Source organism: Tachypleus tridentatus, chromosome 13 (assembly GCF_004210375.1).
Source record: "Tachypleus tridentatus isolate NWPU-2018 chromosome 13, ASM421037v1, whole genome shotgun sequence".
Lineage (NCBI taxonomy): Eukaryota > Metazoa > Arthropoda > Merostomata > Xiphosura > Limulidae > Tachypleus > Tachypleus tridentatus.
Window position 1 is genome coordinate 193,220,834 of NC_134837.1, and position 18,596 is coordinate 193,239,429.

The 18,596-nt window shown below is 34.6% G+C and overlaps 1 protein-coding gene across 5 annotated transcripts in view; it reads right to left on the minus strand.

Moving 5' to 3' along the window:
- LOC143236936 (A disintegrin and metalloproteinase with thrombospondin motifs like) overlaps positions 1-18,596 on the minus strand; it is a 121,369-nt gene continuing 102,773 nt past the window's right edge. For all 5 annotated transcript variants that reach the window (XM_076475643.1, XM_076475644.1, XM_076475642.1 and 2 more), the window contains 8 exons: positions 16,740-16,811; positions 13,231-13,438; positions 12,921-13,047; positions 9,192-9,356; positions 5,245-5,371; positions 4,102-4,206; positions 2,530-2,815; positions 1-1,064 (listed from right to left, as the gene is read on the minus strand). In XM_076475643.1, the coding sequence (XP_076331758.1) occupies positions 922-1,064; positions 2,530-2,815; positions 4,102-4,206; positions 5,245-5,371; positions 9,192-9,356; positions 12,921-13,047; positions 13,231-13,438; positions 16,740-16,811 (1,233 nt within the window). In that variant the 3' untranslated portion in view covers positions 1-921. The remainder of the gene's footprint in view (positions 1,065-2,529; positions 2,816-4,101; positions 4,207-5,244; positions 5,372-9,191; positions 9,357-12,920; positions 13,048-13,230; positions 13,439-16,739; positions 16,812-18,596) is intronic.

Here is an 18,596-nt window from a genome sequence, read left to right on the forward strand (position 1 = left end):
TTTTTTGTTAATATTTCTAAAAAATGTTTATTTTTAGAAAGATGTGAAATTACATTGAAAATCAGGCATTCATTTGTTTATCTTAAAAGCTTAATTTAAATCAATTTAAAATTTACAGACTCAAAATTGTACAAATCACAAAACTAGCGTTCTAACAAATAATAAATTTAGAGTTTTCGAGATTTGCAACAATACTGTTTTTACACTACTTAAGACCCTCCAAATTTCTTCAAAAAGCGATAAATTCCAAGCTTGAAAGACTTACACCAATATTATTCTAATGCAACTGATATTTCTCCAAATTTCTGACAAAGCTGATAATTTTACGTTTTAAAGACTTTCAACTGTACTGGTTTTATTCAAATGATACTGAACCTGATTTATTCAAAAAGAAAAGTTATAATTTTAGGTTTGATAAAGTTTAGCAACGCCATTTTCAAACAATGGATAGTTTTATGTTTTAACACTCACATTTAACTGAATCAACGAGGAAAATATTCCTATAAGAAAATAAAAATCTAACAATAGTATAAACAGTGAATTACTGCAAGTCATGCAAACTCTTCTAGATACTCAGCAGAAAATTTTTAATAAATTTAGAAACACCACCGATTTATTCTAATATTAAGAGACAAAACACAGTATTCAAATCCTCACTAAGTCCAGATTATATAGTAGATATAAATGAATAATGTTTCCACGCAAAAAATATCCAGCGATTAACAGTATCAAGAAGAGTACACATTTTAGTGAAATATTTCTACAGAATTGGTTTCAGCTTTTAAGAGCACATTTGGCCAAGTATCATGGCGCTATTACACACACCTCATCCTCACAAGTGGATTCAAAAATTCACCACACAGGGTAGAGTCTTATGTAAATAACTTGTCATTCAAGAGTTCTTTAAAACATGCCATGCTTTTATCCTTTGCTACAAATCTCCTTGTGTGAGAGGCAACACTTTTTCTGCATGTACTTGACGTTACAATATCTGTAGCCAAACCGATGAAGAAAATCTTTGCAAGGCAGATCTCCGGACATATTTTGGACCGAATCTTCGCATTCTGCAAGATAATATTTCAGTATTTAAGAACGAATAGTACGTTATATCACGTGCTTTTATTTGTATATATGTTGAAGGTTATGTGATTCTGCTTCTCATGGACTTTGTTTTTTTAAATACTGAACAAAGAATCATTCCTAAAATAGGTAAAGCTACTTCACAAAATATTCATTTTTAGCTGCAACGTTAAGCCTAACATTAAAAGAAGGTGAAATAAATAGGGGCTGAAATACTAAAAAAAAGTATTCTATACCTTTCTCCATTTAATACAAATTAACGTAGAAGTAAACAACACACAGATGGTGAGAGCTTTAAATGTCTATATTTCTAACTTATGTTTAGCACTGACGATTCGTAACTTAATCGAAAAGCAAAACAATAATATGTTCCAATAACTCCACTTAATATTAGACTTAGGTTTAACTGTTAAAAATGGAGGTAAGCTAATTTCAATTGTGATCCTAAATTACAGTAATAAATTTTAAAATATCATCGACTGCTTTATTGTTATTATTGCTATTATAGTAAACAAATGTTTAACTTTGTATAAAAATACACGTGGTACCTCAACACGTCCCTCAATACAGAGGTACCCTTTCTTATAAATTTACTTTGAATAACAGTTTAAGTAACCAACCTATATTTATCCACCTTTGTTCAACAATCTGCCATTATTCCTTAACACCTTTAGAGCACAAACTCTTATTCACTTCCACGTTTAACCTTCGGACAACATATATAGACGTAACAGAAGTTTATACAGTGAGTTGGGAAGCGCCTATTAGAATCGAAACACGTTCACAGAACCAACCACATCAGACGTGAACGTTTAAACCTCACTAACTCAACGTTTCGGTTACTTTGTGTTGAAAAAAACAACAACATACAAATGCAATTTTTGCTTACTTGTTATCAGAAAATATTCTCCTTCATTGAATTTCTGGGATCACCCATCTTTTCTATTACAATAAATCCAGATTAGTATGTAACTTTCACTTCAAGATATATATAGGGGAACCAATAAATGTGTGTGTGTATGTTTATAGCAAAGCTACATCGGGTTATTTGCTGAGCCTACCGAGAGGAATCGCGCCCCTGATTTTAGCGTTGTAAGTCTGTAGACTTACCGTTTTTAAACAGAACCATCATTTTTACCTTATTCTGTTCCGAAAACTAGTTTACCAGCCAGCCATCCTCTTAAAACTAAGTTATATCGTCCCAATAGGGGCCGAGAAACTATCTACCCCCATTTCTATATGGTCAGTAGTATTAAAAAATAAACAAACCCTGTTGTGACTTCTACATTAACTTAATAAAAACTATAACAAATGATCTTAAAGACCAAAACAGAGAGAATACAATGTAGTAACTGTATGGTGGTGTAGGGTATTGGGTACTCTCTTTTACCAAACGACAGAGGTTAAAATAAAACTATTATAACACAGAATATGACGGCCATTACTTACTTTCTTCAGTTTCAGGAATGGGTGTTGTGTTTCGTCTGAAAATCGGTCTTTCACTTTTAGTTGTTTTTGCCCTATGATCTACCCTCCTCTCAGGACCACGCCTAAAAAATCTAAGAGGTGTCGGGGGTGAGGGTCGGCTCACTACTGGAGTCGGTTGGTCGTTCTTTGGACGACGACGATTTTGGTTTGGCCCCGTCGGTGGTCGTTCTGCATATGTTTGTGTAACTTCTGAGAAATCTGGTATAATATTTTCTATTTCTGCTAGACAGTGGCCATTACGACAAACCTAAGGTGAAGTTAGAAACAGTGCGTAAGATTCCTCACAAGTCACGTCTATAACATATTTATACCACAAATGAAACTTCTATAACATATTTATACCACAAAAGAAACTTCTATAACATATTTATACCACAAATGAAACTTCTATAACATATTTATACCACAAAAGAAACTTCTATAACATATTTATACCACAAAAGAAACTTCTATAACATTCTTATACCACCCAACTATCTTCCGTAATATCATTCGTGAGATCGTATACTCAACTTGTACTTTATGTGAATAAATTTGTGTATCTGTCAAAACGAGGTACAGGGGTTTCAAAACACAAAGCTACACAGTGGTCTTTCTGTGCTCTAACTATCACAAGCATCAAAACTCAGTTTTTAGCTTCATAAGCTCTCAGGACTTACTGACTGAGCCATCGTGAACAGGAACTAAGAAAAACAAGTGATAACAGTAATAAACATCGTAGCGCATACTAACTTAATACTTATTGAAAAGCATTGGGTATGGTTAACAATACCGTAACGCATGCTGTTGTGGTAGTTATTGAAAACATTGTTTATTCTCTCTGTAAACCTTGCTGATATCAGTGATTATTACTCATAAGACTCCCATGAAATTTAAACTTAAGTATTTTCTTTTTAACAATTACTATAAATATTATAAAGCCACTCATTGTCCCATTCATGAGGAAGTTTATCCCACATTCCTGACCTTTAAATTTTGTTTCGTTTTGAATTTCACACAAAGCTACTCGAGGGCTATCTGTGCTAGCCGTCCCTAGCTTAGATTTAACAGTGTAAGACTAGAGGGAAGGCAGCTAGTCATCACCACCCACCGCCAACTCTTGGGCTACTCTTTTACTAACGAATAAATGGGATTGCTCGTCCCATTTATAATCCCATATAAATGGGATTATAACGTCCTCACGGCTGGGAAGGCGAGCATGTTTGGCGCGACGGGGATGCGGACCCGCCACCCTCAGATTACGAGTCAAACACCTTAACCACCTGGCCATGCCGGGTCGAGGGTTGCTTTGGTGCTTTTTGTCTACAAATGCAAGTCTGTCGGATCTTGATATAACCTACGGAAGCTTCACGGTTTTCTTATTACAAATTTTAACATACTAAACTACGTTTGTAAAGTGGCACTTGTGTTTTTCACACATTCTGATAGCAAATTTGACTGTAAAGATCCACCCCATATTCTATTACCTTTGGGTCAACTTGATAAAGCATTTATCATAATTATGAAAACTCTCTATATGTGAACCCTTCCTACCTGGCCGTCTCCACATGGTGAGCCTTCAGCTGCTGGTCTGTAGGAAACGCAGTAACCGGAAGCGATGTCGTAACAAAATAACTGGGCGCAAACTCTGGCATCTTTCTGTAACATTACAAAACCAAGTACAAAACAAGATATTAGCTTCATATTATCAGGAACGTTGACGTTCATCACGTTTGAATTAACTATTTTTGTCAATGGTGTATTTAGGGTTATGTGGGTCCTACATTCCATGCAATTATACTCAAAATAAAATTACCAATGAGCTCTCATTAAGGCCGTTAACCCTGTGGCTGAGAGCTCCTTTTAGCCCCTACCTAAATACGCCACTTATTTTTGTAACGAAACTATTTTTGGCGGGACATTCATTTTTTACAACGATGATTTTAATGTGAATGATGTAAGCGTTCAAAATTGAGCTGTTTAGAGATAAGGTCGCCCCCTTTTTCTTCGACAAGTAAAACACGTTCTTAAAAATAAAGATCCAGACGAAAATGACAGATATTAGGTGTTTTTTATTTTAATGGTATTACATGTTTTTAATTAAATTCTAATTATATTTTAATGACTTGGTGTATATTTTCATTTTAAAAGCAAAAATATAATAATTATGAACGTTTTACTATTATATTAAGAATAAATAATAAATAACAGTCTTAAATATTAGCTTGAATCGTAAATAGGTAGTAGCTAAAGCTAAACCAACTATTTATAAAGGTTTATAATACTTTGTTAAATTATTTCTTATTATAGTAAGCTGTCCTACTCCAAGATAAAATACCTTGTTGCTTCAAAAAATACACGAGACAACACGTTTGTACTTAAGGCGAATAATCCACAAAATAAAATTCGAAATACAGATATTGGAAACTAATGGCACGAAAACTTGAAGTATGAATCGTGAAAATTCATATTGGTTAATTTCCAATTTATATCAAATCAAATCGATGTCAATTTCATAAACTGTCACACACAACAATTTATTTTGGGTTATCAATTTCACAAGTTGAAACACACAACCATTTATATTTGGTTATCAGTTTTACAAACTGATATACACAACCATTTATTTTTGTTACAACATTATATACAACTTCAGACCATTTGCTTTTGAGGGTTTTATAGATGGTGCTTACTTACAAAACAAGCAGTGGTCCCTCTGTCCAGTTTACATTGCTCATCTAGAGACAGTAGTGACCCAGGCAGAACACGAGGTAAAAATTCTTTTTCATGAGGAAAATTATACAAACAACTAGCTGTATCTCCACTGTAAAAAACAAAAGTTAATTAATGGACACAGAAAATTAAGCTCAAACTTTATTTCTTCGTGTGATGTAAACAGCATGTGAAAACAGTAATAAAAAAAATATATTAAATTATTTACGTGTTGTTGTTGTTTATAATTATTATTCAAGAGTTTTACATTATACACATAAAACTGGGAGTTCTGGTTATGTCCAATAAGAAACATTTTGCTCAAGATCTGTAAATGCTATAGGGTCTTACTCTTTCCTGAAATAAATAATATTTAGTATGTAATCAGATCATGACATATCAACAAACTGTTATGATAATGTTGTCTTGTGTGTCAGTCTATCATCTAGTGTGTAATCAGATTATGACATATCAACAACTTGTTATGATACTGTAGTCGTGTGTGTGTGTGTGTGTGTCATTCTATCATCTAGTATGTAGTCAGATCATGACATATTAATAACTTTTTGTGATACTAACCTTTTCGTCTGTATGTCAATCTACCCCTGGTGTGATATTGAGACATGTCATACAATTGATGTCTTGTGTGTGTGTGTTAATCTACCACTTAAGTGAACTCATACTACATCATATAATAAAGCGATTGTATTGAAAGAAAACAGATATAGCAGGGGTGGCCAAACCGAGGCTCGCGAACCACATGCGGCTCTTTGACGTATAATGTGTGGCTCGTGAAAATATGTTGGCTGAGTTCCTTTTTTGTATTACAATTAATATAAAAGGTTAATAAAAATTTTCAAGCTTTATAATTATTTACCGGGTGTAAAGTGAGAGTCCACCGGATTAAAACGTAAGTTTAATGTTCATGGTGAGTAAATATACTTAATAATTTAAATCCTAATTTCAATGCTAGATTGAGTCAGGGATTAAAGAAATTTCGGATCAGCAAGAATTACAGAGGAATTGTACTGGAGAATCAGTAATCATACAAGCAAGGATTACAGAGGAATAGTACTGTAGAAGTGATAATAGTACAAGCAAGGATTACAGAGGAATTGTGATGGAGAATCAGTAATCGTACAAGCTGATGCTTACAATATTAGTTTTAGTAGGCGTGGCTTGCAATCACGTGAATGTGGCTTGTGTGGCTGTGTTGCGGGCAGTAAAATTAGCAGTGTTAGTGTAATACTGGGCGCTGTAGAGTTTGGTTGCATTGCGCATGTTGGAGTTTATTGTTTCTTTTCACTTTAATTTTTTTAGAAGTGTCTGTGAAAATTTTGTGAAGGAAGATGGCATCATCAAATTGTAAGAAGCAAAAGTGTGAAAACGAAAACAGAAATTTTAGGTCAGAGTAGGAGAAAGATTTTGCATTCACTGTTAAAGGAGATAAACCTTTGTGTCTTATCTATAATGTGTTACTCAGTCATTACAAAACTAGTAATTTGAAACGTTGCTATAAAATCAATCACAAAAACGTTTCGTCTGATTATCCACCTAAATCAGATTTACGGAAAACAAGTTAACTGTGTTAAAATCATCACTAAATAGCAAGTAGACACTGTTGACAACGTTCATTAAGGAAGTTGATACAACGACTAAAGCTAGTTTTGTTATATCATGAAATATTATTCGTGCTAAATGCTCATATTCTGAAGGTGAATTTGTTAAGAAGAATAATTAGCTGAAGTTGTTGCAGTGTTAGATCCAAATAACACAAAACTTCAGTGACCAATAGCACAAACACCAACTTCACACCACACTACAGAGAGATGTATCTACCAGATCAGTGCTGATGTTGCAGGCAAAATGCAAATTATTTAAAGAATTCCCTTACATTTAGCTTAGCCCTTGACGAATCTACAAACATACAAGACAACCCACTACTGACGGTATTTGTTCGTTATGTTTCCTCTGATGTAACTGTGGAAGGACAGATATTGGATTTTGTAGCACTAAAAGAAACAACTCGTGGAGTTTACACTAAAATGCACTTGACAGAGCGTTAACAAATGCTGATATTTCACAGGATAAACTCGTCAGTGTTGCAACAGATGGAGCACCTGTAATGATGGGGAAAAATGCAAGATTAATTGCACTTATGAAAAGTGATCCCAGCTTTTTAGAGTTTCTCCCTGTTCATTGCATTATTCATCGTGAACACCTGGCAGCCAGATGGTTGTCCAATTCTCGAACTTTTGGTTACAGAATCATCTGCTGTAGAAATAGATCTAATAGAACTACAGGAGGACCTGGGTCTAAAGATGATCCATAAATCCCATTCCACAACTGAGTTCCGGAAGCAAGTTCCAGAAATAAAATATCCTGAACTGAAGAAAACCAGTGTGCGACTCATCTCAATTTTCAGCACAACATACTGCTGTGAATCACTGTAGTCTGTAATGCACTTTGTGAAGTCGAAGCATTGTGTAATCCTTACAAATCAACACCTGATGGAGTTAATTCGTACAATCTTGACGACATATCAGCAGGAATTTCAACGACGCACAACCAAGATGTAACTCACAAGACCTCTACTAGCAGTAAATAGCCTGATAATTGTATCAATATCTGTTTGTGTCAGAAGAATATTATGATAAGACTAGAATTTTGTAAGTTGGTATCTGATTAAACTATCTCTAATTTTATTGTTTTACATATTTTCCTCCATGTTTTAACCAGATATTTACTAAGACAAATAAATATCATTAAAAAATCTGCTTTTACCCCTTTTATCTTTATTTTTGGCAGTCTCATTTAATGTTAATGAAATGCAGATTTGCATATTTTTCTCAGATGTTTCCGTAGTTCATTACCGCATTAAATACTCTCAATGTAGTTAAAACAATAATCATCCAGGATTTTGAAAACATTTGGTATATATATGTGTACTTTGCGATTATTAAAACTAATATAAATTAATAGTTTAAAAACTACATACATGAATAAATATTATTACGTACATGTATTTCTTAATATTTATACACAATTTATGTAACAAAATGTACATGTAACAATAAAAACGTGTGTGTAATATTTGTTCATGTCTTGTGGCTCTCAAACATTAGAAGTTTATCGTATGTGGCTCTTATGTTAATCAAATTTTGCCACCCATGAGATATAGTCACGTCAAATAATTAACAAACAGGTCAGAAAATTCTTCATAATACAGAACTAAATTCTAAATTTACTATCAAATGTATAGCGTTACTTTGTAATTACAATTTCTGTATTTTGACGTAACCTACTAAAAAGAAAGTAGCTAATTACACCACTTCCACCACCATCTCTTGAGATACACTTATCCTGAATAGACAAATATTACCATCAATATTATGATGTCCCCGAGACTCCAAACTATGAAGCACAATTTTACAACAATTGAACCATAACAAGGTTCTTGGTTCCACATGCTAAACAGTTGGGCACAGGTAGTATAATTAGTTAATTAGGTACATTTCTTAGCCTCAATATGTAATGAAACTATTAATCACTCCTCCACAAAATTTATTTTTGTTGTAATAGCTTTATACTGCAAAGTTAACAAACAATAACGAAGACAAATGTACTTTTAACTAGGTACAGTAGCTGAACGTTCTCATTTCTAATTATATTTAGTTTATGAATATCCTCATCTAATACAAGTTGTTCGTCGTGGATCTGAAGACATGGTTTGAAATGTTTCCTCAGTACAAGTACCAAAAGAGATAGATTTACTTTTGTAATTCAGTTTAGAAATTGTTCAAATCACTGTTTTTTAACTTTATGGCATTTTAAATTTACAAAGTTTCCCATCAGTGATTATCTGTAATACTCTACATCTAAAAATATGAAAATAGAAAAATATGTTCAACAGGATAGAAGAGAACACTCACCTAAGAAAGTGTTTGAATTGATCTAAACTACACCTCGACCATCTGAATCCTCTCTCGGTATGACGGAGGTCACTCATGATGAATCCATCTTCCCAAGGACATCGTGTAGCTCCTGGTCCACCCAAGTAACTGGGGGGCGGAGACCCGTCATGTACGCAGCCTAACCTTAGGGTTGGAAGTTCACTTTCACATTGAAATACGCAATAATGAAACGTTCTTGAGAAAAGTAGTTTCAATAATTGAACTTGTGATTAGGTGCCTATGAAAATTTCACAACTTATCTCAGTTTTTTATCTACATATCACTTGCTTTCCAAGATTCACGATTATAAAATTACTTCCAGCAAGTTGACTATTGAAATGAAATTATATAAATATTAGGAAAATCTTTTTTTCACTCGTTTAATTTGAGATACCAGTTAATTTCTGTAGAACTGTTTCTACATAGAAGTAAATAAAGTCAAAAGAAAGGTTGAATTTTTAGAGAATAAAATTGGTATCTACAGGAGAGATACAGTTTGGAATGAAATTGGTATTTACAGGAGAGGTCGAGTTTGGAACGAAATTCATATTTACAGAAGAGGTTCAGTTTGGAACGAAATTCACATTTACAGTAGAGGTCGAGTTTGGAATGAAATTGACATTTACAGGAGAGGTCCAGTTTGGAACGAAATTCACATTTACAGGAGAGGTCGAGTTTGTAATGAAATTGGTATTTACAGGAGAGGTCCAGTTTGTAATGAAATTGGTATTTACAGGAGAGGTCCAGTTTGTAATGAAATTGGTATTTACAGGAGAGGTCCAGTTTGTAATGAAATTGGTATTTACAGGAGAGGTTCAGTTTGTAATGAAATGGGTATTTACAGGAGAGGTACAGTTTGTAACGAAATGGGTATTTACAGGAGAGGTACAGTTTGTAATGAAATTGGTATTTACAGGAGAGGTTCAGTTTGTAACGAAATTGGTATTTACAGGAGAGGTCCAGTTTGTAATGAAATGGGTATTTACAGGAGAGGTACAGTTTGTAACGAATTTTACATTTACAGGAGAGGTCGAGTTTGGAACGTAATTCACATTTACAGGAGAGATCGAGTTTGAAACGAAATTCACATTTACAGGAGAGGTTCAGTTTGTAATGAAATGGGTATTTACAGGAGAGGTCGAGTTTGTAACGAATTTTACATTTACAGGAGAGGTCGAGTTTGGAACGAAATTCACATTTACAGGAGAGGTTCAGTTTGTAATGAAATGGGTATTTACAGGAGAGGTACAGTTTGTAATGAAATTGGTATTTACAGGAGAGGTACAGTTTGTAATGAAATGGGTATTTACAGGAGAGGTACAGTTTGTAATGAAATGGGTATTTACAGGAGAGGTCGAGTTTGGAACGTAATTCACATTTACAGGAGAGATCGAGTTTGAAACGAAATTCACATTTACAGAAGAGGTACAGTTTGTAATGAAATGGGTATTTACAGGAGAGGTACAGTTTGTAATGAAATGGGTATTTACAGAAGAGGTACAGTTTGTAACGAAATTGGTATTTACAGGAGAGGTACAGTTTGTAATGAAATGGGTATTTACAGGAGAGGTACAGTTTGTAATGAAATGGGTATTTACAGGAGAGGTCGAGTTTGTAACGAATTTTACATTTACAGGAGAGGTCGAGTTTGGAACGTAATTCACATTTACAGGAGAGATCGAGTTTGAAACGAAATTCACATTTACAGGAGAGGTTCAGTTTGTAATGAAATGGGTATTTACAGGAGAGGTCCAGTTTGTAATGAAATTGGTATTTACAGGAGAGGTACAGTTTGTATCGAAATGGTATTTACAGGAGAGGTCCAGTTTGTAACGAAAGTGGTATTTACAGGAGAGGTCCAGTTTGTAATGAAATTGGTATTTACAGGAGAGGTCGAGTTTGGAACGAAATTCACATTTACAGGAGAGGTTCAGTTTGTAATGAAATTGGTATTTACAGGAGAGGTACAGTTTGTAACGAAATTGGTATTTACAGGAGAGGTTCAGTTTGTAATGAAATTGGTATTTACAGGAGAGGTACAGTTTGTAATGAAATGGGTATTTACAGGAGAGGTACAGTTTGTAACGAATTTTACATTTACAGGAGAGGTCGAGTTTGGAACGTAATTCACATTTACAGGAGAGATCGAGTTTGAAACGAAATTCACATTTACAGGAGAGGTTCAGTTTGTAATGAAATGGGTATTTACAGGAGAGGTCGAGTTTGTAACGAATTTTACATTTACAGGAGAGGTCGAGTTTGGAACGAAATTCACATTTACAGGAGAGGTTCAGTTTGTAATGAAATGGGTATTTACAGGAGAGGTACAGTTTGTAATGAAATTGGTATTTACAGGAGAGGTACAATTTGTAATGAAATGGGTATTTACAGGAGAGGTACAGTTTGTAATGAAATGGGTATTTACAGGAGAGGTCGAGTTTGGAACGTAATTCACATTTACAGGAGAGATCGAGTTTGAAACGAAATTCACATTTACAGAAGAGGTACAGTTTGTAATGAAATGGGTATTTACAGGAGAGGTACAGTTTGTAATGAAATGGGTATTTACAGAAGAGGTACAGTTTGTAACGAAATTGGTATTTACAGGAGAGGTACAGTTTGTAATGAAATGGGTATTTACAGGAGAGGTACAGTTTGTAATGAAATGGGTATTTACAGGAGAGGTCGAGTTTGTAACGAATTTTACATTTACAGGAGAGGTCGAGTTTGGAACGTAATTCACATTTACAGGAGAGATCGAGTTTGAAACGAAATTCACATTTACAGGAGAGGTTCAGTTTGTAATGAAATGGGTATTTACAGGAGAGGTCCAGTTTGTAATGAAATTGGTATTTACAGGAGAGGTACAGTTTGTATCGAAATGGTATTTACAGGAGAGGTCCAGTTTGTAACGAAAGTGGTATTTACAGGAGAGGTCCAGTTTGTAATGAAATTGGTATTTACAGGAGAGGTCGAGTTTGGAACGAAATTCACATTTACAGGAGAGGTTCAGTTTGTAATGAAATTGGTATTTACAGGAGAGGTACAGTTTATAATGAAACTGGTATTTACAGGAGAGGTACAGTTTGGAATGAAACTGGTATTTACAGGAGAGTTACAGTTTGTAATGAAACTGGTCTTTACAGGAGAGGTACAGTTTGGAATGAAACTGGTATTTACAAGAGAGAAGTTGAGTTTGGGACCTTAGTGATATCTGCAAGAAAATACTTAAAGTTTTGAAGGAATATTATAGGAGAAAGTTTTAGTTTGGGAAGTACTGTGTAGATGAAAAGATGACAATAACATCAATGGACAAAGTTGTTTTGATTTCCTCTTGTTCAACTACTCAATGTCATCTGAAGATGTAAACCTGAAAATGCTTCTTGCATAGGAACATAAACAGGTATGGTAAATATACATTTGATATAGCGCCAAAACTGTACCAAAAGAAATTAAAATTTTTCTAAGATAATAAAAACCCTGTGAAAATTAATCTTGAGTGGAACTATTTACCAGAAAACCATTAGCCTTGGTAATGGATTAAAAATTCATGTTTCGCTTACTCGTTTAACATGACATGTTAAAGGAAACAGTTTCGTATCAGTAAATGAATCCATACAGCACCTGTATCTACTATACCGAAAATTAATTTCTATGTAGTATTTCATGTATCTATACCATAATGCCGTTGTAATGGTTGATACTTACAAATGTCCAAGCTCGTGAGCAGCCACAATGATACCACTAAACCCTCCACTGTCTTCTATAATGGCGACACTGTTTACTTTCTCCAACCTCTTGTTCACGACACAAGCGCCCCCTACGTAAGCAAAACCTAGAGGAGAAGTTATTAGTAGTTACTATCCTTTCAGAATAACTTTGTTGTTTTTTCATAATAACAGATACACAGTAAGTCAGTAATCTACTCAACTTACTTGCTGTTACATCATCAAACGACGACACATTCAGTTTTGTGATAACGACAGTAACGTCCTAAGTCAGTAATCTAGTCACTTACCTGCTGTTCCTCTGTTACACCGTCCGCCTTCAAACCGCCTACGACACATATCGAGTTTTGTGATAACGACAGCCACATCGTATGTTGGTAATCTATCTTCTCGATATAAGTACTTCCCCAAATCTGTCAAAGCACCCGCAGCATCTATTGCATCATTGTTTGGAGATTTGAGTCTGTTTTCTTCAAGATAGGGCGTGGCATCTCTATCCTACAGTACCGTAGTTATACATATAAAAAAATATATTATGGATATTTTAATAACAATGAATTACTTCTTATAATGAATACTGAAATGTTCCTAACCACATATTGCTCTTGTAATTTATTTTTCATGGAGGCTTATATACTGAAACAAAGAGAATGACTGACTTAATTGGATAAAGTTTAAAAGGTAGCGAGACTCTGAATTTTAAATTGTCTTTAACTTACCATTGAAGTTCATTTTATCAAGTAAAACTGTGGGGGATTGATGTCCTCTATAAATTTAACATATGACAGAATAGTTTGAACCCTTCAGTCATAAGAAATATCTTCAACTTTACACGTGAATTTACGGGTTCACTGCACTAAGCAGTAATGCTACAAGATACCATGTTCATCTGCTGCTATTAATGACAATCATTTCAACCGTTTAAACTGCACACAAAGTTGGATTTTACGCTTTAAGTCGTGTGAAGCTGTGTACATATTAACACACTCGTTTCACTTTACATACACACGGAAGTTACGTACATCATATTAACATGATTTGGAGCCACACTAAAGCCCGGTATGACCTGGTGGTTAAGGCACTCGACTCGTAATCCGAGGGTCTTGGGTTTGAATCCCCTTCACACCAAACATGCTCGCCCTTTCAGGCGTGGGAGCGTTATAATGTGACGGTCAATCCCACTATTCGTTAGTAAAAGAGTAGCCCAAGAGTTGTCGGTGGGCTGTCATAATTAGCTGCCTTCCATCACTGCTAAATTAGAGAAGGCTAACGCAAATAGCCCTCGTGTAGCTTTGCGCAAAATTCAAAAACAAACAAACGAGCAAGCCTCACGAAATTGTTACAGTCCGTGTCACCATGTCTGGCCACGTTCTATCTGACGACAGTGCACTTTGAAAATAGCCCTGCGACGTAGTTTCCATTGCAAAAAGCTCGGGGATAAGGCTGTCGTGCATATTATTCAAACGTGTTGCTTTCCATAATTCATCTAGTGTCGCTTCCTGAAGCCCTTTCAGCATTCCAACCACAAAGAAATCCATAATCGACTTGAAAGTTATTGTTTTATTTCCTTGTATAGAAATGCATTAAACCTGTTTTTTCTCCAACTTATCGACGTATGCAATGGTCGAACAAAAGATGGAACTAGGAAACGTATCTATATCAACCCACACCCTGTTGACTTCATTTCCAGATGAATATTCTTGTTAATTATGTCTAATACAACTTCCTGTAACACGTTAAGATGTTTTGATGTTCATACTTGTGCTTATGAAAGTTAATCTGTCTCAATACACAACTCTCAGCAACTAGGAGAGGAGTTCATACATGTCTCATTCTAGATGGTTCTGGTCCTCAAATTGATCCAAATTATTTTGTTTTCCAATATCATTAAGCTCAAGAGACATACCAATCATCATACCGTCTATAAAATGTCAAACAATGCAGGCAATGTCAAAATGTAGTTCTGATAAACTCCATTCCACCGTAGTTTTATATTGGGCGATTTACTGATTTTCATACTCAAAATCGTTTTAATCAGCTCTCTGTGGTTTAGTACATTACATTTTATTTTGTATGCATATATTATTGATTATATTTTACTTTATTTGTGTGGCTCGCGAGAATGTCAGTGTGTTAAGCATGAGCAATTATACAATAAAAACTGCGTGAAAACAAAATATCACAATTTGTTGCTTTATTTGAACGCTACACAAATGAACTTTATATGTTTGTAATAATTAAATTACTCTATATGTGGACCTCATCACATTATATTGTACCATATATACGTATCAAAATACATAAGGTTAGAATTTCAACGTATCAAACCATCTGTTTGTTTTTGAATTTCGCGCAAAGCTACGAGGGCTATCTGCGCTAGCCATTCCTAATTTAACAGTGTAAAACTAGAAGGAAGGCAGCTATTCATCAGCTCCCACCACCAACTCTTGAGCTACTCTTTTACCAGCAAATAGTGGGATTGGCCGTAACATTGTAACGTCCCCACCGCTGAAAATGGCGAGCATGTTTCGTGTGATGGAGATTCAAACCAGCGACCCTCAAATTACGAGTCGAGCGCCTTAAGTACCTGGCCATACCGGGCCTTCAAACCATCTGAATTACGTTACACTACAAAGCATGTGCTATCACGAGCCATTACGTTTCCTCAACTCATGATATTAAATAATATTGATGAAAGATTTTGGGTGCGTTTTTAGTAAGTGTGTTTGTGTGATTTCTTGTAGCAAAGCAACATCGAGCTATCTGCTAAGTCTACCGAGATGGATCGAACCCCTGATTTTAGTAGTCATATAAACATCATTTTTTTTTTTCAGATTCAAGCATGTTTTAACATACTTTTGATTCCTTGATATGTGAACATTTTGAAGTTTGTAATGAGTTTCGTTTTCCATCTGTTTCATTGTTTAAAACTTTGTTTCCGCTCAGAATATTATATTTCCTCCCTAATTTTAAAATTGCTTCTAAATCCCATTTTAACATTTACTTTTTCAACGAATAGTAGGGCTCACCACAACATTGTAACACCCAAAAGGCTGAAAGAACGATCATTCCATGCCGTAGCAGATTAAAAAGAAACGCAAGTTATGGATGAAAAAATATATTCATACGCGACGTGTATTTCTTTACTTACTAAAATTGGGCCATTATCTAATGATAGATTTTCTCACATTCACAATAAGAGGCCTGAAAATTGAATATTGCACACTGTGGATATTATATAACAAACACAAACCCGTTAACCACAGGCATTAAAAGTTAATTTTTCACGACTATCACATTACAAGCACACACAGACTTTCGGAATACGAGCTTGTTCGTTATTTTTGTTATTTTGATTTAAACTTCTTAATAGCAAATATATATAGTAGACCTTTATAATCTATGTGTTTTTCGTATTTTTCGCTAAATACGTTATTCCAGAGTCCCAGTCTACATATCTACTGAACTCATTATAATACACAAAGCCTCCACCCACACGAAAAAAAAATAGTTGTAGAGATACAGGAAGAGTTGTCCTGAGAGCTGCTAGTAAAAGGTAGTCACCCTCTCTAAAGTAGTGGAGAATTGGCATATAACCATGTGATTTAAACTTTGATTACACATTCTAAAATATCTCGCCAGTTTTAACTTCTTTTTATCTCTGATCGCGACAAAACACAACAAAACATGCAAGGTCTTTTCCTGCAAATTGTCAGAGAACGTTTATTAATATTTCATTCAGCAAATTAAATTATTAATAACATAATTTAGACATAATTTGCAAAAGTTGCCAACTTACCTTCCCAACGATCATTCCTGCTAAACTCACACGGATTTTAGGGTTGGATATGATCTTATAACGTAGATCCACCTAAATTAGAAAAGATTAGCCAAAGAATTACAGTTTTTAAATATATACATGCACGTAGTCTTTTTTAAAACAATTTTCTCAACAGATATGTAAAAGTATTTATTTCACTAAAAAACGTTTCTTGGAAAAATTACGATATTTTATTTTAACAGTGAATATAAGAAAACGAAAGAATTATTACATCAGTTGGTTAGGATTAGGTACTCAGTAAAAGTTTGTTCTAGACGATGTTGAAAGTACTTTAAGTTCTTAACACAACGAAAACACATAAAAAGAGTCCACCAATAACTTTAAAACTGTATCCCGAAGCAACAAAAATGTAAAGTCATATCCTTACACTTATATAATTAAACACAAAGACTATGAAAGCGTTTTAAAATATTATCATAAAAAATCGTTAATATTCGATGGTGTTAAAATTTGAGTAATCAAATTTCTAAATTATTTGTTTTGAATTTCACGCAAAGCTACTTGAGGGCTATCTTGCTAGCCGTCCCTTATTTAGCAGTGTAAGACTAGAGGGAAGGCAGCTAGTCATCACCACCCACCCCCAATTTTGCAAATGAGTAGTGGAATTGGCTGTTATATTATAACGCCCCCACGGCTGGAAGGGCAAGCATGTTTGGTGTGACGGGGATTCGAATCCGTGACCCTCTGATTACGAATCGAGCACCTTAACCACATGACCATGCCGGAACCAATTTCTAACTACATCCGTCATTTTTCAATTAATTTAATAAAACTAATATCAGTTGTTAAGCATAAGAAAACAGCTAATGCACTTAGTAACAGGACTGGGGTATTCTGCCTGATTTATGTTCTGCTTTACTCCTCAAGAAAAATGAAGCACCCCACCCCTCTCTCATCACCTTCCATGAATTCAAATAAACCACGGTATTAGGCTATTAACGTTTCAGTTGTTGCTTTTTTATATTATTCATACCAACTTAGATTTGTATTTATAGCAAAGCTACTAAGGTTATCTGCCGTCATGCCTAATTTTGAACTACTGGTCAGAGAGAGAAGACAGATAACCACACATCATTCTTGTTGAGGGATTGACTGTCACTCTAATAACGTACCCACAGTTTAAAGTGAGCTAATAACACTGATTTTCATAACTAGTCGTGTTTACGGTGGAACACCACCTTCTTAGAAACAAAATTACCCATCATCCAATCTCTTCATTCATGTCACGAAATTCAGTTGGCAAATGTGAATAATCCATTCGTGTGGAAACGTCTACGTCGATAACCAACTTTCAGTACACAGTTTTTACAATCTAAAACAATCGAAGGAACGTCACAGAGAGATATATTTAATTTAACTGTACTATAGTATTAGCTACACTGGCTTCCGATAGACTGTTCTTTTTGCATACACCACATTTCATCTGCTATCGAAAGTGGTTTCCGGGTAAGGAATGTAAAATAGTTCGCTCTCGTAATTATGCATACACCATTTTATGACAATATGGACCTTAAGAGTTGTTTTACTTGTCTAAGAGGGCAAAGGGAGGAAATAAACGAACATAACAGTTATTTCTGACAAAGATGATTTTCACCAGAGAGATAACGTTAACAATCATCATTAATATCATAAATATTGTCCAATAAATCGACCAAAATTTCAGTCGAATATAATGTTTAAAACTAACTTTCCTTTTTTGTTTTTTTTAGTAGGAAGACGCAAATCTGCATTGCTTTTAAGCACGGCCAATTAAAATCTTCTACTTTTGTAAGTTTGTGAAGCGTTTTCATATACTTATATCGTGCTGTAACGAAA